At 39.2% G+C, this 22,014-nt stretch overlaps 1 protein-coding gene across 1 annotated transcript; it reads left to right on the top strand.

Moving 5' to 3' along the window:
• Positions 1-3,343: 3,343 nt before the first annotated feature.
• Positions 3,344-21,724, top strand: camk1a (calcium/calmodulin-dependent protein kinase Ia). The gene is made up of 12 exons (XM_080025515.1): positions 3,344-3,433; positions 4,702-4,820; positions 15,522-15,653; positions 16,575-16,649; positions 16,934-17,072; positions 17,200-17,326; positions 17,635-17,710; positions 17,800-17,912; positions 18,018-18,096; positions 19,067-19,154; positions 19,371-19,551; positions 21,513-21,724. Exons 2-12 carry the CDS (start codon positions 4,735-4,737, stop codon positions 21,614-21,616), a joined length of 1,200 nt encoding a protein of 399 aa, XP_079881641.1. The 5' UTR covers positions 3,344-3,433; positions 4,702-4,734; the 3' UTR covers positions 21,617-21,724.
• Positions 21,725-22,014: the final 290 nt, after the last annotated feature.

Genomic DNA, 22,014 nt, shown 5'->3' on the forward strand with positions numbered 1-22,014 from the left:
TCAAGAGTACAAGTAGGCCTACTGAATGACTCCAGATTTATTTTTGAAATATACAGAGCAACACAAACGGTACAGAATAGACACGAACATAATATAAAACAGCAATGTTCAAATAAAGATATGTTAAATAACATCATTTTAAATAAAACAATAAATAAGGTATTTAAAAATCAAATGAATAACCCTTGAACTCAAACAATAATACATTAATTATCTGCCAAATTAAATACATCACCCTTCAAATAAAATGATAAGAAATTAGGCTTGTCCAAAATTATATTAATTAAAACCAATACACTTATAACACTGTTGCAATTGTTTTGCACATACACATTTTAAAACAAATTCCTACAATATGTCACTGGCCCTGAGAAAATTATCTAGGTTGTGTTTAGCCCCAAAAATATAAAACACAAAATTAAACTTCGTTACACATCAAAACCTGCTGGCACACTCACTTAACGTATAGTGGCTGAACAAAGAGACCACTCTCAGACTCTCACACAGCCAGACTGGGGCATGCGAAGTGGGTAGGCTACAGGGAGAACAGGACATGTGTCAAAAAAGAACAGTTTCTCTGTAATTGCGAGTGTGTGGGAGTCTGTGTTATATGCGTTTAACCTACATGGCACGGCCACGGACACAACATCGGTGCAGAACCGCAGCCTTTAAAAAAGTCCGCGGACATTGTTGAGCCCATGGTTGAGCCCTATGACAACATGACAACACTTGTCATGTGACTGAAGTGGCTGCATTTGATTGGCAAGCTTTTGTAATGTGGTTTTTATTGGTTGAAATAGTCACGTGATAGAGATGTTGGCTGAAGACGTCCCCGGGGAGAGAAATCATGAGAGAAATAGCTCTCGCATGTAATAAATAAAATATATAAAAAAATAAGGTAACGACCGTCACGTAGCCAAATGGAACGGCGTAAAAGTACCGTTCTTTCTTCAAATATTTACTCAAGTAAAAGTAAAAGTATGTTGCAATAAAACTACTCCTAAAATTACAATTTATTCAAAAAGTTACTCAAGTATTTGTAACGGAGTAAATGTAGCGCGTTACGACCCACCTCTGCCTATTTTAAACAATGTAGGCTACGAGTGGTAGGCCTAGTTTAAACATTACAGGGTGTTTCTGCAACTACGGGCATTTTTATGTCCCAGCAGTGACATTTGGGATTTATGTTAAAATTTGTCATATGATGCTTGATCAATGTAAACACAGTGTTATTATACACCATGGCTTAAAGAATTATCACAAAAAAATGTGATTTAATGCAATTTATGAAGCATTATGGGTCCAAAAACACCACTTTTGTTCATGTCCCACACCTGTGTTCTCAATGTTGAGATACGTAAAATGAGTTGATTAAATTAAAATATGACATTATTTCAAATGCAATTGTTTAATAAACATATTACTTTACACCATATTAAAATAATTATTTTAGTTTACTGCTTATTTACATGATTTTTTCATCTTAATGTGCCTGTCCCACACATTTGAGTCCTTACCGCAACACTGAACAAATACCATAGTGACATTTTTTTTCAAAGCCAAACAAATCTAGTTTCTATAGAAAAAGAAGTAAGTAAGTGAGCACATGGTTGACAGGCTGGGCCACCCACACTAGGTGACCCTCAAAATCCAGAATAACAAAGTAAAGATCATCCTTTCTTTGGAAGTATTAATTGTGTGTCCTTACCATACAGCTTAGAAATTGTGTATTTTGGACTATATTTAAAAAATAAGTTAATATTACTGTAGTATTCATGTATATTAGTTGCCAAGAGTCAAAGCTAACATAGCAGACCTTGATAGCTGCCATGAATCTGCAATATTAGCAAAAATGTCATTTCCGCAACATGTCTTTACCGCAACAGCTTTAGGTGTTGAGGTGTTGCGGTAGAGACAAATACATTTTTTATTATTTTATTTTATCAGTGATTACAACTATGCACAAAGCTTTTTGAAAACTAATTCAAATGTCTTAATGTTATAAAAATTAAAAAAGGAAAAATATATGAAATTAACATTATTGTAATGTTGCGGTAAGGACATTGAGGAACAAACACATAACAACAAGTGATGAAAACGATAACAAAATAAACATGTTTCCAGATTAAATTCTTAACGACTATATGCAATGCTGTGTACCTGTTCATATATATTACTGACCCTGATGGTTAAAATTCAAATTCATAGAAGTTGATTTTTTAAATGTGGGAGAGTCAAAAGTGACCATAGTTGCAGAAACAATAAATAAACAACAACACTAATGATATCTCTACGTAGCACTTTCAAAAATAATTTCACAGCGCGCATACTGTGAAGCTAGAGGTGCTTTTGTTAGATGTTCATTGCAATGTAGTGTTTCACATTGCATTTATCAGTGCTTAGGCTGATAAAATATTCTTAATTAGCCTATATATTTGTATACACTGACTCAAACATTACTTGTTTATTTTTTTACTGATAAAATGTTTGCAAAGCACGTTGCAGAGTTAATAATGCATAAAAACCATGAACAAATGCATTTATTTCTTGATAAATGAGACTTCAAAACAAAAAAATTGAGAAGAGGTGTTGGATAAGCCTACAGTCATAAACAAAATAGAAGAGAAAAACAGAACCTGCGAGGTAGGTATAGGCTATGTGGGCTATGATATGAATAGTCCCTGTAATGGCATAGGTCCCACACCTTCACTAACCTGTGAACATAGACATTATAATGTCTATGCCTGTGAATGTCCAGATGGGATTTGAGGAAAGGTCCCGTGAGAGTAGTGCAGTGATGCTGTGAGAGTGAAGCAGGGCGTTACCTAAAAACATAGGGGGAAACTTTTTTTTATATACTGTATATAACTATCTATGGGGAAAAACAGACCTTTAAGTCCCTGCAAGTAGTACCTGGCGTAAATATGGGTTTAAAAGGCACTGGCTCTCCTTAATTCTGCAGCATAATTTTGACTTTTTTATTTCCCAGAGCAGACCAGAGCTGTGTTTGCCTTGTCGGTGTGCTATGCGATAAATTATTCACGGTGACACGTTGTGCCTGTTTTGGGGAAGAAGAAAACAAAACTGTCAAATTGTCTGCATTTGGAGGCTATACCCAGGCTCCACTCTGCACGCTCTGACTGTTAGGCTACTATTAACGACTATAATCTCAGAAAAAAATAAAAATAAACTGAAACCTGTTCAGACATAACGATGGTTCGACTATCATACGTTGAATTGCATGTAACGTTGTTAAATGAACAGTGAGGGATATTTCTTTCCCTTTATATGCTGCACTACGTCCTCAGACGTCTGGTTTTCTTGACGTCAGGAGAAGTCTGAGCGAACCCAGCGCTGTGCACGAGCACACAGCAACCACATCGCTCCCAGAAGAGGCAAGGAGAGCACACCACGGCTACACATCGCCATTTAGGTATGTATTTATGTTTGTTTCCCCACCTGTCACATATTAATTGAAATACAATAATTGAAATTGTGGTGCGGCTTTTAATCTCGGTGATGAAACTTGCAATGCGCTTCAACGTCGCATGTCTGCAGCCTCCTAATTCAACCTAAAGCTTCTGCTTGCCTCCCTTTGACTGCCAGTGCCCAATACCCTTGAGCGCTGCAGTGGGCTACGGCTCGCACACCCACACTGCGCCTTCTGCTTTCAGTAGCCCTCTTGCACGATCACAAGCAGCATGAAAAGTAGGCTATTGCAGGCGTATTGCACCGGCAAAACGTTTGAATTCCCCATTCAACCCTTTCCTTGTCATTCACGCCCTACTGCCTTGATGCAGAGCGCGTTATCGCGTGTTTCTCAGCGGAATAATAGTTCTCATTGGATGACAGCTCTTGTATTTAAAGATGTTATTTCTCTTCAGAGCAACCTCATTTAAAAAAGCAAAATATATTAAACACCTCTAATGCCCGTGAATTCATTTGTTTTAAGACTGTCTATGCTGCACTCTTTGCCCTACTTTCAATGTTATGTGTTGCTATTGATTGTTGCCTTGCCAGTTTGCATGAAACAACTACATATGGGATTTACAATGTGCACATTTCCCAGTCATTCGTCCGTTCTTATTCGTTTTTTGTTATCTATCACAACCCTTCTCCCCAGCCTTATTACATAGTTATCTGTACTGTATCCTGTCTTGTGAAATGAAGAATACTATCTAATCTAAGAGACTGTAGTGCAGGTCAGGCCTGTAAGTGGTATTTTGAATTGAGTTTTTCATTTTAATAATCTATCATCATGCATATCCCTCTTCTTGTCATCCAGTCCAATCAACCTTATTGGTCTAACAAAAATGCAAGCTATAGAGCTGCAATAACCAAAAGAAAGCACTCAAATCAGGAAAATCAATGGTTTGTTTAGATGAAGGTTTTGTGCAACAATCGCATCAGGCTGCCATACTGTAAGGGACACATTGAGTGGATACAGAGGCTGAATATCTCTAGCGGTCTAACTACTCTTAATTAAGAACATTACATACAAGAGTGGCAATTTCCCCACTGTGTGCTGGAATGACGATTTAGTAAGAATCAGAATGAGGTTTATACTCACTGTTACAGAAAACAATTTAGCCTTAGATCGATCTTCCTGAGATTGTTGTGGTTGGTCAAAACTCAACTGTGCACACACTGAGTTTATTCACTATTTTAAAAATGTTTATTCTGTTTTTTTCACCTCCATAGCTGTAGTGTGGTGAATCTGATCAGCATTGTAGGATGCCCCTTGGAGAGGATGGAAATGGATGGAAGAAAAAGACATCAGACATCAAAGAACATTATGACTTCAAAGAAGTGCTGGGAACGTAAGTTGCACTGATAGTTTATCGATGTCAGGGATTATGAAAGGGGCAAAGTGGGCACCGGAATGCCTCAGCTTGAGTCAACTGGTACATATTAAATCTGGGATATTCTATCAGGGTATTAATAAGATTTTGATCTTCACTTATAGTTCCATTGCAGTAGTTCCATTATTTCCCTCCATTGTTTTCTGGTGGCTGCAGATGTCTCAGCAGTGAATGAATTGAAACCTTGGTAAATGTATCTAAAACTATTTGCATTACTACGTGCACTGATCGTGAATGTGGGTTGGACTAGATAAAGGCCATATTTTCTTTTGTAAAATCTACTCTACTAACTGGGGGGTGAAAATGGGCCAGCATTCATTTTACCCCTGTTGTCCATGCTATCAAGGTTACCTTGAAGAAACTTGACTGACGACATTTTGGGGCGTGCCTGTCACTTATGCCTGTTTTTACTCAACCTTGCTGTTCTTGGTCAATGTTGGATGCTGACTCAACCGTTTCAATAGCAGAATCTATCAAAATGAGACTGCGGGGAGAGTCGTTGACCATGAGTTTATAATGAAAGTGCCATAGGTAAAGCTTCAATTGTGTATGCGTTTAAACATGAATGTGTTTTCTTTCCACATGCAAATATTTGCGTGTAGCTATGTGTCCATTTTTGCATAATGATTGTGTTTGTTCAGTTTATTTATGCTCTGCATCGAAAATTACATCAAATTTAACACTGATTTATTTTAGCCTTTGAAGAGAAATTAATACTTTTGTATTGCATCATTCACTGATTTAGACAAATGGTGCAAGGCCAGTGTTGATACAAGAGCGAAATATACACATGACTGATATCAGGTGATCATATTTCGATTGCCTTCATGTTAGTTCTGACATGTTATTTTGAGGAGAGTGGGAAAAGTCCTGAATGAATGCCAGGCTCCTATCAGTTCACCATCATCTATTCCTGAAAGGAGTGAAAGCCCATGTGTCATCCCTGAAACTAAATTCTAACTAGTCAGTGCTTCATTTTTTATTGCCTACACATTCTAAGTATACAAATTATGATACAAAACCTGTCATTTTCTACCCCCCGGGGGGGGGGGGGGGGGGGTAGAAAATGATTCCAACCCGGATGTGTTGGAATCACTTGCACCTGCCTCCGCTTATGTGGTGATTGACTGGAGGGATGTGGAAAGTGTTAAGTATTTCACTTCATTTCTCCAGCAATCAAGAGCACACGTCTGCTCAGAGCAAAAGATCAGCCAAGCCTGCAGCTGCTGCCTACGATTTGTCTGAAAAAACTTTTTTTTAAGCTCATGCTCAACTCGCCTACGCACGTGTTGTTGTCTGGTGGCAAACTTAATTTCCCTTCGCCCGTACAACAACCCTTATTACATTCAGTTATTGCAATGGAGCCCTGGTATCCAAAATAGATTATATTTACATTTTGACTTAATGCACCTTCAGTTTTGCAACAAACTCCGAAATGAATCGTCAACCACTGGGGCAAATGTTGCCCTGCAGTTGGTTATGGTGAGGGCTGGACTCACAGACATTTGACTGCACTCTCCAGGGGGGACATGGCTTGAGGCCAGATGGCTGGGAGGCAACTCTCCAACACACCCGCCCCGCCAAACTGAGTACAAGTGACCTAGCACACGTCCACCTGTGAGGACACCAATGTGCCATATGGACTGGGGTTGTTTTCTTCATCTTTTGGAATCCCACCTGCTTCCCCAGAGAGGCTGCACACAGTCAGATTTGAATGACTGTGCAACTCTGGTTCACATCCAAAAAGTGAAACAGCAGTGGGTATAGGCTAGAGAGGATGAGGCTGTCTGTTATGCCAAGTGCTGGAGGAGGACTGCAAAATAAGATACCATCATGTCTGGCTCTGCATGATGTATGAAATGCACTTTGACCAATAGATTTGTATATTTTGAGAATTCTCGACTGTGGCTAAAACGCTGATATAACTTCTGTTCTGATACCACTAAGACTCACATCAACTTAAAACGTTGAATCGTAATTTGAAGTATGATATTAGTGGTTATGTAAAAAGGATTGAGAGAGTGGATAGCGCATACTCATATTTCAGGGGGTGGGGGGAAATGCTGTAGTAATATTCGTTCCCCGTTGTCACCATATAGCTGGCCCAGGCAGAGGGCAGAATTAATGCGTTGATGGAAAGCTCCTTATGCTCGGAGAGAAGATTACCTTGGAGCTTAATTCAGGAATTCAGTGTGTGAAGGTAATTGATTTATGTTGAAATATTATATTCAGATCCAGCTTATCCTTTCGATTTTTACCTCTGCTTGGAGTCCTCTTCAGGACAAGCTGTCCTCGAGGTAGGGTGAGCAGATCAAGACAAATGTTCTGTTCCCGCTCAACAGCTATTACGTCTGTCAGCCTTTGGTCCAGGTGTTTGTATTTTAATTTGATTATTTTTTTAAGGATTATTTTTGCGTGTTTTTCACTTTATTAGACATACTTGGAGAGAAAGAGATGAAAAGAGGGGAGGACATGCAGAGAACTGACCACGGCTCGGACTCGAACCGGGTCTGCTGTAATAAGGGGGGGAGGGGGGCTCATGAGTGAAATGGTTGAAGTATAACTATAGGCTGATATATGTGTAAGTAAAATGAGGGTGTAACACATGTAATGAAATTCTACCCTACTCTGGTTTTCTTTACTGTGCATTGAGGCCTCTTTACCCACACAGAGTTTTTGTTAAAGACTGATGGTGGGGAAAGAGTAAAGCAGCTCACCCATCGCTGTAATGGTTGTGTGTTATTGTTGTAGTCAGTGTAATTACTAGAAGTGTTAGCTTCTGCAACAACTCTTTATTTCATGAGTGCCGTTGACAGACACTACAGATGTCTTTTTCTTTTACAGTTTGATTAAATGACCCATGAAATGACTCGTAACTTTTCTCCATGGTTTAATGATTTTATGTATGAAATAAGATGTCAGAGCTTAGTGATATACAGTATGATACATGAACAGTAGTTCTGTTTACGACTCCTGTGGACCGAGATACCCCAGCAAGCCGGCAGCCTGTCAGGCAGTAATGGTGACCATGGGGCCTCTTCAATCTTTTCAGAGCACAACACAGCAGTAAAAACCGTTCTAAAAATCCTCATCAGACCTATGCACTGCTGAAGCTCAATTCTACTTTCACATTGCTCTGTCATAGGACTGTTCACAGAACAAAACAGTTACATGATACATACTGTACATGGCACAAACCTAAAAAACTGCAGCGGTACCAGCACACCTTGATTGATTCAATAGCTAAATTATAATGTGTAATTGAGCTTTACCATCAGGATTGACCTAATAGAAAATAATTCAAAAGAGAGTTGAATAGAAACAAAGGATGATCTTCATGGTGCCTAAAATACAAAATAGAGATATAAGAATCCAAAAAGGTTAATTCAGTGCAGCTTTTTTAATCAACAGCTGACGCTTCTGAGGAAGACTATGGGAAGTTTAGCAGTCGAAACATGTCAAGGTACTCAACGTTATTCCTATCTGTTTACAATAACATTTAAGTTAAGAGATATAAGAGTTTTAAGAATGACTTGTGTGGTCCAGGTGGATAATGTGTAGGAGCATATAAACATGGTGACTATGCAGTATTAAACACTGCTGGAAACCACTCATGCCGGTTGGTTTGTTTATAGAGTAGAGCAGAGGAGCTTTCGGCGAGAGTTGACCTACACATGACTTTAGTAGATGTAATGGTCCAGTCTGAAGCTTTGTTGATTTGATTAGCCTTATATAGGGATTTTTGTACGTCCACACTCTCCTGCTTCCTCTTTCTCTCTCTCTCTCACACACACACACACACACACACACACACACACACACACACACACACACACACACACACACACACACACACACACACACACACACACACACACACACACACACACACACACAAAATGGATAAGGCTAAAAAGAGAAAGCTTTTTTTGGGCCTCGAAGGGATCTTGGGAGCGCTTGCATCAGGTGGTGGGATCAATAGACCGATGGATGCTCGCAGCTTTCGGCGACAGGTCCTACTGGCCTGACTGCCTGATTGATATGTCTGTGTCTGATATGAACAAAAACATTGTGAAGAATATTTGTAGCATTTGCAGCAATGTTCACACCCTTAATCATTAATTGCTTAGTATGCAACCAGTCCAAGAGCAGGTTGCACCAGGTGTTAATACGTTCAAACTAAATCTTGCAAACTGAAATGCTGGAAACCAACTAAACAATATGTCTGCTGCAACAATGAAAACACCACATATTGGAGATAAGAATGACTAGACTAGCTAATTAGAAATGGACAGCACATTTCAGCTGGTAATATGTCCCTGGCTAAACCGACATAACGATGTGGATATTAGATCCTGGCACGAGCTGACCTTGAACACCAAATGGATTGTAACAGTGCACCTACTACAAGTGTAGAAGTATCTCATTTGCACCTAGGTATCTTGCCACTAGCTCGCTGCAGAATGTAGTTGAATGAGTTGTTTAGATGCTTTCTGATTGGATGCTTCCACATGTGTCACTTAGTTATTAGCTACCACCTGGGAATTAGCTAGTATTTACTAAGAACTTAGTAAGGACTTAACACACAACCTTTTACAAACAAATGGCACAACACATCACTCAGTTAAAATAGGTTTCAACACACTTATTTGTTCTTATGTGGAGAATATACAGTATTTAGACTGAACATTTTTAAGAAGATGGAATAGGGTCAACCCATCTGACCCGACACTTGACACTTGATATAATGCTGGCTGCTCAAAGTTACAGCCTATCATATATATATTTTATATATATATATATATATATATATATATATATATATATACTGTATATATATATATATATTAATATCATGTCAATATTTAGAGTGATAAATTGTCAGGTGAAGCCTCAAAGACATGGATGATGGCAAGTGGAGCACACTTATCATAGTAAAAGCACTGGAAGACATATGAGAATGTGTGAATCAATAATCAATATTTTCCCTTATGTGTGTGTGTGTGTGTGTGTGTGTGTGTGTGTGTGTGTGTGTGTGTGTGTGTGTGTGTGTGCGTGCCTGCATGTGTGTGTGTGTCATCTAAAACAATTTAGTATTGTGTTCATAAACTACATATATACAGTCATATGAAAAAGTTTGGGAACCCCTCTCAGCCGGCATTATAATTGACTCTGCTTTCACAAAAAAAATTTAAAAGTGGTATGTCTTTAATTTACCAGTAACAGCTAAGTACTGGGATGTTTTCCAAACAAAGAGTTTTTGAAAAGCAGTATTTGGTTGTATGAAATAAAATAAAATGTGAAAAACTGGCTGTGCAAAAATATGGGAACCCTTGTGGTTTTGTTGATTTTAATGCCTGTAACAGCATGTAAAACTGATGACTTTAAACACAAAGTTGGTTGGATTATGTTGTTAAGCCTTGAACCTCATAGAAATGTCTGTTTAATCATGAGAACATTTATTTTAGGTGCCTAAATGCAAGTTGCACTTCTCTTTGACTCTCTGCTGAAGTGAAACAGAATGGGATCATCAAAGCAGCTCCCAAAAGATCTGAAAAACAAAGATTGTTCATTGTCATGGTTTAGGGGAGGGCTACAAGAAGCTTTCCCAAAGGTTTCAATTGTCAATTTCGACTGTAGGGAACGTTGTCAGGAAATGGAAGGACACAGGCATAGTGGCAGTTAAACCCAGGAATGGCAGACCAAGAAAAAAACAGGAGCGGCATAGGTGGAGGATTGTGAGAATGGTTGCACACAACCCACAGATCACCTCCAAAGACATGCAAGAACATCTGGCTGCAGATTGTGTATCTGTACATCGTTCAACAATTCAGCGCAATTTGCACCAAAACATCTGCTTTTTATAAAGACCAAATAACTTAATTTTTGTCTCATCAGTCCAAAGCATTTTCTTCCAATATGAAGCTGGCTTGTCTAAATGAGCTTTTGCATACTCCAAGCAACTGTATCTGTGGCGTGGGCGCAGAAAGGGCTTCCTTCTCATCACCTGGCCATACAGATGTTTTGGTGCAAATTGCACTGAATTGTAGAACCATGTACAGATACACAATCTGCAGCCAGATGTTCTTGCAGGTCTTTGGAGGTGATCTTTGGGTTGTGTGCAACCATTCTCACAATCCGCCGCATATGCCGCTCTTGTACTTTTCTTGGTCTGCTAGACCTGGGTTTAACTGCAACTGTGCCTGTGTCCTTCCATTCCCTGACAACGTTCCTTACAGTAGAAATTGACAATTGAAACCTTTGGGAAAGCTTCTTGTAGCCTTCCCCTAAACCATGACAATGAATAATCTTTGTTTTTAAGATCTTTTGGGAGCTGTTTTGATGATCACATTCTGTCTCACTTCTGCAGAGAGTCAAAGAGAAGTGGAACTTGCATTTAGGCACCTACAATACCTTTTATCATGATTAAACAGACCTTTATATGAGGTTCAAGGCTTAACAACATAATCCAACCAATTTTGTGTTTAAAGTCCTCAGTTTTACATGCTGTTACATGCATTAAAATCACCAAGACCACAAGGGTTCCCATATTTTTGCACAGCCAGTTTTTCACATTTTATTTAATTTCATAAAACTAAATACTGCTTTTCAAAAAATCTTTGTTTGGAAAACATCCCAGTACTTAGCTGTTCCTGGTAAATTAAAGACATACCACTTTTATCTTTTTTTGTGTGAAAGCAGAGTCAATTATAATGCCTGCTGAGAGGGGTTCCCAAACTTTTTCATATGACTGTAGATAGCATATGTGATGATAGTCTTGTTTATGTACACAAAAACAGCTGAACTATGAGGTCAATTACTAATTTTATAATGCTTTAGCAGAAAGTTAATTTGCACGCCATGATTATTTATTTGCACAACTACGAGATAGCAGTCTGTTGCCAACTGCCAGTGGAATAAAGTCATCATGTGATTTAATCCGAGACTGAAGTATTTGAAGTATACAGGTGAAACTCGAAAAATTAGAATATCGTGCAAAAGTTCATTTATTTCAGTAATTCAACCTAAATGGTGAAACTAATATATTATATAGACTCATTACATTCAAAATGAGATATTTCAAGCCTTTATTTGTTATAATTGTGATTATTATGGCTTACAGCTTATGAAAACCCCAAATTCAAAATCTCAGAAAATTAGAATATTACATAAAATCAATAAAAAAAGGATTTTAAATACAGAAATGTCAGCCCTCTAGAAAGTATAATCTTGCATATGTACTAAGTACTTGGTTTGGGCCCCTTTTGCACAAATTATTGCCTAAATGCGGTGTGGCATGGATGCTATCAGTCTGTGGCCCTGCTGAGGTGGTATGGAAGCCCAGGTTGCTTTGATAGTGGCCTTCAGCTCGTCTGTATTGTTGGGTCTGGTGTATATCATCTTCCTCTTGACAATAGTCCATAGTTTCTCTATTGGGTTCAATTCAGGAGAGTTGTCTGGCCAATCAACACAGTAATACCATGGTCAGTCAACCAGTTACTTGTGGTTTTGGCACTGTGGCACTTGGCACTGTGGACAAGTCTTGCTGGAAAAAGTAATTCAGCATCTCCATAAAGCTTGTCAACAGACAGGAAATATGAAGTGCTCTAAAATATACTGGTAGACAGCTGTGGTGACTTTGGACTTGATAACACAGTGGACCAACACCATCAGATGACATGGTGCCTCAAATCATCACTGACTTTTGAAACTTGACAGTGGTCTTCAAGCCCCTTGGATTTTGTGCCCCTCCACTCTTCCTCTAGACTGTGGAACCTTGATTTCCAAATGAAATGCAACATTTAATTTGGATCAGTGATGATTTGAGGTATCATGTCATCTGCTGCTGTTGGTCCACTGTGTTATCAAGTCCAAAGTCACCACAGCCATCTACCAGAAGATTTTAGAGCACTTCATGCTTCTGTCTGTTGACAAGCTTTATGGAGATGACAATTTCCATTTCCAGCTAGACTTGGCACCTGCCCACGGTACCATAAACCACTGGTAACTGGTTGACTGACCATGGTATTACTGTGCATGAATGGCCAGACAACTCTCCTGACCACATCAAAGCAACCTGGGCTTCCATAACACCTCAGCAGTGCCACAGGCTGATAGCATCCATGCCACGCCGCATTTAGGCAATAATTCATGCAAAAGGGGCCCAAACCAAGTACTTAGTACATATGCATGATTATACTTTCTAGGGCCGACATTTCTGTATTTAAAATCCTTTTTTTATTGATTTTATGTAATATTCTAATTTTCTGAGATTTAGAATTTGGGGTTTTTATAAACTGTAAGCCATAATAATCACAATTATAAAAAATAAAGGCTTCACATATCTCACTTTGCATGTAATGAGTCTGTATAAGATATTATTTTCACCTTTAAAGTTGAATTACTGAAATAAATGAACTTTTGCACGATATTCTAATTTTTTGAGTTTCACCTGTATAAGGGCCGGACTGTAACATAAACCTTTCTTCTATCTATATTTCACTCCTGTCTAATGCTAGGACTAACACACACGCTCTTAATATCATCAGTTTACAGTTAAGTAACAGCTACAGCAGCTTCCTCTCTCCCTCCACCTGCTGTTCCTCTTCTCAAACCCCCCGAGAGCCCACCCTTACATGTCTCTGAGCAACGTGTCTCACGGCAACTGTAGGGAAGTGTGTGTGTGTGTGTGTTTGTGTCTGTGTGTGCGTGTGTGTAACAGCATTTGTTTCTTTTTGGGAATTTGCTGCTTTTCTGTTCTATCATTATGAACTTGATATGGTCTGACAGAACAAGAATGTTTCGGACTCCAACTTGGGTTCTGGAAACCCATGATTTATTAAAATACTATTTTAACAGTCCAACTTATTATTGGTTAGTAAAGAAAATAATCTGCAGAAACATCAATCATTTAAAAAATCATTTGTTGCAGCCCTATAACAGACACAGCTTTTCCCTTTATGCAGGCCTATAAATTCACATGTCAGTCATATGTCTCCATGTCTTGGCCCCATTGGTGATTCTATTTTTAAACAGCCAATGAGACTAAATAGATTTCTACTCACGGATAACACAAGTTTAGCACTGTTGACCCCCAGAGATACCCCTGGCTCTAAATTCTGCAGACTTAAACACATTAAAATGCTTTCATGGGTCGATGAGAAAAACAGAGCTATATGCGATTCACTTTGAGATTATTTTAGGGACATTTAAAAAATGAAGCCAGAGACGAGAGAGAATGGTCTCTCCTCGTGATGTGCATCAGCTTCACTATGCACATAATGTTTGCTCCTGGGCTGTGTTTGGCTGAGCACAAGATGGCCACAGCGCAAAGCAATCTCAAGGATTACCACAGATCCACACTGAGCATTCATTATTAGGACATGATGATGGAAAAAAACAAATCCACATAGGGGAGGAGGTGCGCTGAGAGACCTGTTCTGAGAGATGGCCAGGTTGCACAATGACTCTCTTGTTCTGTAATTAAGTGTTCCATTAAACAATCCATACATGCAGAATAAATAGAAAGTGAGACACGTTTGTCTCTGTATCACATAGTTGCTGTTGGCAACAACATTGTGCATTCATCCTTTTTATTTAAGGTGGCAGACTTTAAGACTGAGAACTGCTCACATGCATAAGTGTTGTTTGCTTATACATGAACATTGCACTGTCCCTGTGTGTTGCATGACAGTGCTGTTTGGCACGTGTGCAAAGAGCCTCCCTGTGGGCGCTAACAATGTTTGTGCGTTCAAGCCTCCTGAGCTCCCCTCCCACGCTCCTGTAGGGAGACTGTGTAAATACATACTATTCTCCATCTCACCATCACCATAATCCATAATGCAGTCTAGTCCCCCTTAATAGCCAGACTACGTATTACCATATCTATTATTGAAAGGGTTGACAATAGTTCTTTTTTTTTTAACAAACAATATTATTATAATAAAGAAAATACATACTTATGTGGCTGGTACTTCATCTCCCGAGCATTTTCTTAGCCCCTCTCCACCCCCCCTAAAAAAAATTGAAATAAAAATAATAATGTAAAAATAAAAATACATCTCGGGAATGTCACCATTTTGAATTATTCATCGAAACACCACTCACACACACACACACACACACACACACACACACACACACACACACACACACACACACACAGGCATGCACGCACAATAATTCCTTGAAATAATGTTTCAAAAAGGGAAAAAAACAAGGCAATGTTAATCGTTCTTTTTTGGTCAACTCAAGAATAAATCTCTTGACGAATAATATGACAGTATTTAAAACAATAGGACAACCTGTTTTTAATTCACCAAGAATTTTTTTTGATGGCTCATGGTTTATGCAATTCAGTGTGATGCTAGCGAGTGAGGTGGTTAGTTGAGGGACATTTTGTTAGGAGGGCACAAAAATATCTAAAAACAAATCTTTATTTAGTGTGGGAATGGCCACGCCTTTGCACTGAAAATATATCAAGAAGAATATTCTGTCTCCTTGGTACCTTCTTTTTCACCATGGCCTCTGGTTTAAGAAGAAATAATCCTACTTTAGCTCTTTTGATCTTGTCCATGTCACCCCACACTCCCACACATTTGTCTTTCTTTCTCTAATGTGAGCGTACCTTTATGTGTGTTTACACTTCCTTTGTTTTAGGGGAGCCTTCTCCGAGGTGGTTCTAGCTGAGGAGAAGAGGACCCAGAGGCTGGTTGCCATCAAGTGCATCCCCAAGAAAGCGTTGGAAGGCAAAGAGACCAACATTGAAAATGAGATAGCGGTACTACACAGGTGAGGTCAGCAAAGTTCCTTGCGTCAGCTGTGTCTGTGCCCAGCGGGAGGAATTTGTCAGTGCAGCAATCATACGCCAATGCATGTGCAGATGCAGAAGATATGCAAAAGGGGGTCAATAGAATGGGTGACTAAATGCATGGTGTCAGTAGAAACAGTAGGATTGTGCACCGGAAATGTCAGGAGTAAAGAAGATAGGCCTATTTTTAGTGTCCCTGTTGCCAGGGCAACAGCACACAGAGGCGAAGATGGTGTGGAGTTCCCCGCAGCAGTGGATTGAAAAAAGAGAAAGAGACATAGAGGGAGGAGAAGTGAAAAGGGGGGGTAGGGTATGGTGGAAGGAGAAAGACATGTAGGAACGGGTGAAGTTTGGTCAATGAAAGTCACTATTAAATAAATAAAACAAGAGTCATGAGGGACGAGAAATGATAAGACACACACACACACACACACACACACACACACACACACACACACACACACACACACACACACATGAATTCTCTAATTCTACTAGAATTCACATTTGTCCTTTTCAGTGGAAGTATGAGTTTTAACTTGACTTGACTTGGAGGTATGCTGTACTATCTCTTAGGCTGGTGCATAACAATAAACAATCTACGTAGGTCTAGTGTTTTGTGTAGCATTTTGTTATTGTCCTGTAGCTATAATCTCCAAAAACAGTTCCTAATGCTTTTGATTTTTTTTTGTATTTGAGGAGAACAGGCCAAACTCATATGGTTTGATCCTAATTTACTGTAGGGCCCTCAATAGCAAACGAACGAAGAGAGAGCTGTGAATCTGAATTATGCAGCAAGAATGCCATCTGGTGACCAACTGACAGTAGGCATCAGGAGAAATGTGACTTTTTAAAGATCCAACACAATCTATCTGATGATTTCTCTCTGTTATCTTCCTCAGAATCAAGCACCACAACATTGTTTCACTGGAGGACATCTTTGAAAGTACATCGCATCTATATCTTGTCATGCAGCTGTGAGTTCATCTTCTTCTAATACGATTGTATGACTGAAGGCATTTTTATTGTACAAAGAGATGATTCGATTTATTAATATGTCCTTTTTATTTAGAACATTTTCAGCAAAATAGGAAGCAGCAAAAAATGCCAAACATTCTCCAGCTCAGAATGTATATTTTTCTGCTTTTCTCCTTTTAAAACCATTGTAAATTTGTGTGAAAATAATAAACTTTTATAACTGATTTTTCTTTTTTTTTTTCTTTCTTTTTTTTTTACCTTTTCCTGATTTTCTGACCGGCAGGGTATCCGGAGGTGAGTTGTTTGACAGGATCGTGGAGAAAGGTTTCTACACTGAGAGAGACGCCAGCCAACTCATCCACCAGATTTTGGATGCGGTGAAATATCTCCATGACATGGGGATTGTCCACAGAGACCTGAAGGTATATCATTGCCCCAATGAAGACAAAAATGTAAAGTCTCAATCTGGCCTAATAGTCGGCCATTTTTTTTTCCCAACCCCATTTGCAAAACCCTTTCTCTTTTGCTCATTCTTCTTGTCCCTGGCAGCCAGAGAATTTGCTGTATTACAATGTGGACGAAGACTCCAAAATTATGATCAGTGACTTTGGACTGTCAAAGATAGAGGGGGCAGGCAGTGTCATGTCCACAGCATGCGGGACCCCTGGATACGTGGGTAAGGCATTTTATCATTTGGTCTGGTACGCTAGACCTCCTTCTCTCTTTCATGTGAGCTCAGCTACTTGATGCATTCAGCTGATGTACCCCTCTTTATTCATTGCATTTTGAGAGGGGCTCTTTCATCCACTACTGAGTCAATTGCAAGTGTTTCAGGAGTGCTCTCGAGCTGTCTGATGTGACCTACCAAATCACATGGTATTACTGAAAGGTTGAGATAACTCCGATCCACCCCCATCACTGCTGCTCTGTGTTGTATATATTTTCCACTTCCACTCCTGACTGTCCGCTGCATCTGTTTCACAGCCCCCGAAGTGCTTGCTCAGAAGCCGTACAGCAAAGCCGTGGACTGCTGGTCCATAGGGGTTATTTCTTATATCCTGTAAGTCTGAGGTCTCACCGTCATTGAGAAATGTGCAAAGCGATTGTTTTTGTAGTGTTGTTGAATGTGCCCTGATATCACTCCCTCAGGTTATGTGGATATCCTCCGTTTTACGATGAAAATGATGCCAAGTTATTTGAGCAGATTCTGAAAGCGGAGTATGAATTCGACTCTCCGTACTGGGATGACATCTCAGATTCAGGTAAACACATCTGCAGCAGAAGCAATAGTGAGAACTGAAAAAAATATCACAGTGGACTGAACATTTGAACATTTTGAATTTACTTTTTATTTTTCATTTTTCCAGCCAAAGACTTCATATGTCACCTGATGGAGAAAGACCCTCTGAAAAGATATACGTGTGAACAGGCCCTTCTGCATCCATGGTAAGAAAGTCAAAATACCTAACAATCTTTGTATCTTATCTCAAATATTCATCCCTTTCCTATGTCTCTGTAGTTGTGCTGAACCTGTTTATTTTTCAATAAGTGGATTGAAAAAACGGAAACAGTCCAACAGTTTTACTCAAAACTAAAATGAATCTCCACAATTTTGGTTATAGATGTATTATTTAAGATTATTTATCTTTTTTTCTTTTTTCTTTTTGTATAATTCTTTTTTTTTTTTGGTTTCATTTTTTTTTACAATACTCAAACAAACAAACAACACCAGACAACACACACGAACCAAAAAGAGAGAGAAGAAAAAGAAAAAGAAAAAGGACAGGTGTGCATGTCGTTCATCACTCGATATTCCTGACACCCTCTGGAACATGCCGAGACTGCATCCCTAAAGACCCTCAAACAGATCCACAAAATATATATAATATATATAATATTTAAGATTATTTATCAAGGGCTTATCAAGTCCCAAACATGTTTCATGTTTTTCTTATCTTTACAAACGTATACTCTTTGGGATTTAAACTGTTGGTCAACCAAAACAAAGCAATTTAAAGACCTCAACTTGAAAAATGTATTTGCCATTTTTCACCGTTTTCCAACATATTTTGGACTTGATGAAGCGATCTATATATCTGTCTATAAAATGGTCAGATGAAAAGTGCATGTGCTAACTTCCCAGAGATAATGACACATTCAAATAGTTTTATTTGCAATGTTTTTGTGATTTAACAGTGCAAATAAAGTCAGTTTACTAAAGAAAATAATCAAATCATCACATTTGAGAAGGTGGAACTAGCTTGTGTTGTGCAACAAATTACTGTTAAAAAAATTCATCAATTAGCAAAATAGTTGCTAGTTAAGGCTCTGCCAATCAATCAATAATACGATGAATAAGCCATATTCGGGTGCTTAAACTGCCTCAAAAAATGATGTCATTCTCTGGACTTTGCAGGATCTGCGGAGACACAGCTCTGGACAAGAATATCCACGAGTCTGTCAGCGCTCAAATCAAGAAGAACTTTGCCAAAAGTAAATGGAAGGTCAGTGCTTCAGCTGAATCATGGAGCGAAATGCTGAAAGAGCAGCATTAAGATTGGCAGGCGTTGTTAGAGCACATTTTGTACGGCCTTTCTTTGTTTTCTTCTCTCCTACAATGGCTGTCAAACACAGAAAGGTTTTTATTCCCTTTCTCTATTCTCTCTCTCTCTCTCTCTCTCTCTTTCTCTCTGTGTGTCTCTCTCTCTTTGTCCATGCAGCAAGCATTTAATGCCACAGCGGTTGTGCGCCACATGCGGAAGCTGCAGCTGGGCACTAGTCTGGAGGGACCCAGTCAGATTACTCCCTCCAGCCCCTGCCATGAACATGTGCTCAAAGAGGAAGAGGAGGAGGAGGAGGAGGAGGAGGAAGAGGATTTGGGGAACGGGGAGAAGGAGAGCTGTGAGTTTTTATCAGTTGGCAGTGAATGGAGAATCACTCAAGTATAAGAATCACGCTGCACAGTATGTGGTTATAGAGGTGCAGTGATGAAAGTTAGCAATAGACATTAAGGGGATGGATGGGTGTGCAGCTGATGAACCATGAATATTACATGAGGTTCACGGAAGGAGGGCGGAAAAGGAAGAGACTCAGGTAGGGGGTGAACTGCGAGCTTCAAACAGTAACTAGAGAAGGGAAAGATGGGAGAGGGTTGAGCAGTTATAATGTAGTATGTGGGATCGACAGGGGTGCAGTGGCCAAGCTGAGCCTCGACTTTGCTCCTGAACTTGCTCAATTCATATTCTGGTATTTTTTTTTTTTTTATTGTCACAGGGCAATTTATAACACCCAAAGCGGGAATCGTTGCATACACTCAGTATATATCTACACATACCTACATGCATACACACCTGTACACATACACATATATATACTTACACATTTTTATATATATATATATATATATATATATATATATATATATATATATATATATATATATATATATATATATATATCCACATGTCCACATACATACAGATCTTCCCAATGTATTATTCAGATTCACACCGTAGATGTTTCCGTAGAAGAAACATAATATATGTTAAAAAAGATTATAATAAATCAAATGTCAGTACACGGTCAAGGCTCTGCAGACTGGCATGTAAACAGTAAACCCCTTAGTACACACACATCATGGACAGGTATTGGGTCATAAGAAGACATTCTCTGATCCCAACAAAAGAAAAAACAGCTAGAAAACAAGAATCTCGGAATCATCGACTCAACCCCTAATATACTCTCTAACTCATGTTACCCAATGCGTGCATATCATTTCCTGCAACGTTTTTTTTCTTTTTTTCCCTTTCCCCTCCACCCCCTCCCTTTCCTCTCCTCTTATACAAAAAAAGTAAAAAAAAAAATCAAACAAAAAGAAAATAAGTAAAAGAAAAATTATGTAAGTAATGTACACTTAAGTTATGACCGGGTTTTATCCGTTTTAATTTTTAATTTTTATCTTTGTTCTGGTATTTTTAAACATGGGTCTTCTTTTGATCATGCTAACCTTGCACATACCGGTTGATTTGGGGTAGGCGAAAAAAAGTATCTCGAAAAGCAGCAACAAACAAAACAAATATAAAAACCAGAGGGTCTGTTTTGCTTTTTGGTTAGACTCAGAATTCTTGACAATATAAGTTTATTTGGAAAAATGTATGAGGCTCCAGCTGCTTGGCCTTGTTATATTTTGTTTTGGTAGGTGGTCAAGTACCCAATATTTCTTTAAAGGGATAGTTCAGTAACTGAAGTTGTTGGAGTACTTAGGCATAGTAAGTATGTTACCTTATGGAGCTGGCGGACAGTGTAGTCATTTTAAGTAGTTTAGGGCAAGCGTGGCTGTAGCACAAGTCAGCATTGTACTGCTGCCATGGGGGCCAGAAGAAAAAACTTTTTTCTCTGCATATATAAATGCTAACTTAAAACCTAAGTATCTGTTCAATTCTAGACTAAACTGAGATTCCACAGCTTTAGTTTGCCATGGTACAGCAGTTTATTTTTGTATATCACACCGCCCAATCAGCTGCTCAACTCAGAGCTACTCCAGATTATTCAAGAGACACAGGAAAACAAAAATAAACGACTGTATGGTGGCATGTATGTGTGGAGAAATCACTGCACCGACCGTCACCTCCATAAGGTAACTCACCGACTATGCCTAAGTACCCCATTCAACCTGAAATACTGAACCATCCCTTTAAAGGAACGATTAATACGATAGAACCGAAAAGATAAAATGGACCGTAATGTGGCCAAGCCTTTTTCGGAAACAAGAGGTAACTTGATCTCAAGCAATTCTTGCCTGGTAAAATAAAGGTAAAAAAAAATGTCTAACATAATTTCCCTGTTTTTGCTGCGACCTCCAGTGTCTCATTACGAGGACGGCCGGCGTGGAAGCAACGAGGGCAGCGCCGACAGGGACAGCCTGAGGAGCTGCACCTACTGCTGCAGGCCGGCCAGTCGCGTCTGACAGCAGCCTCCCTCGTTGTCACGGTGACAGTGTGTCAGTGGGAGCGCCCAAAACCCGCCCCCCAAAACCAGTCTGGCCAGGAATGAATGCAGAGTAGTTATTATCAGGCAGTGCTGTCCACCAGAGTTCATCCACAATGAGGTCTCTGTCACGGTGTGGGAACAAAAAAAACATACTGTAAGAAGACACACACACACACACACCCTGACCCACAAAAAACTAAAGTTTTAACGTTGCCGAAGAGAATGCACATGCTGCTCCATGTCACGGATGTTTATAACAGACAGGGCCTGTTTGCATGCTAACCCCCCCCCCCCCCCCCCCACACACACACACACACACACACACACACACACAACAATATAAGATGTAGTTTTCCTTTGTGCAGCTCTAGCAGA

The sequence above is a fragment of the Ammodytes marinus genome (genome assembly GCF_949987685.1).
Source record: "Ammodytes marinus genome assembly, chromosome: 4".
In the NCBI taxonomy this organism is placed as follows: Eukaryota; Metazoa; Chordata; class Actinopteri; order Uranoscopiformes; family Ammodytidae; genus Ammodytes; species Ammodytes marinus.

What these genes read in the sequence shown, in the direction of transcription:
- camk1a (XM_080025515.1), top strand. Translation starts at nt 4,735, where the DNA reads ATGCCCCTTGGAGAGGATGGAAATGGATGGAAGAAAAAGACATCAGAC. An exon ending in TTGTCCACAGAGACCTGAAG is followed by an intron (nt 17,073 to 17,199) that starts GTATATCATTGC and finishes TGTCCCTGGCAG; the next exon opens with CCAGAGAATTTGCTGTATTA. An exon ending in GAACGGGGAGAAGGAGAGCT is followed by an intron (nt 19,552 to 21,512) that starts GTGAGTTTTTAT and finishes TGCGACCTCCAG; the next exon opens with TGTCTCATTACGAGGACGGC.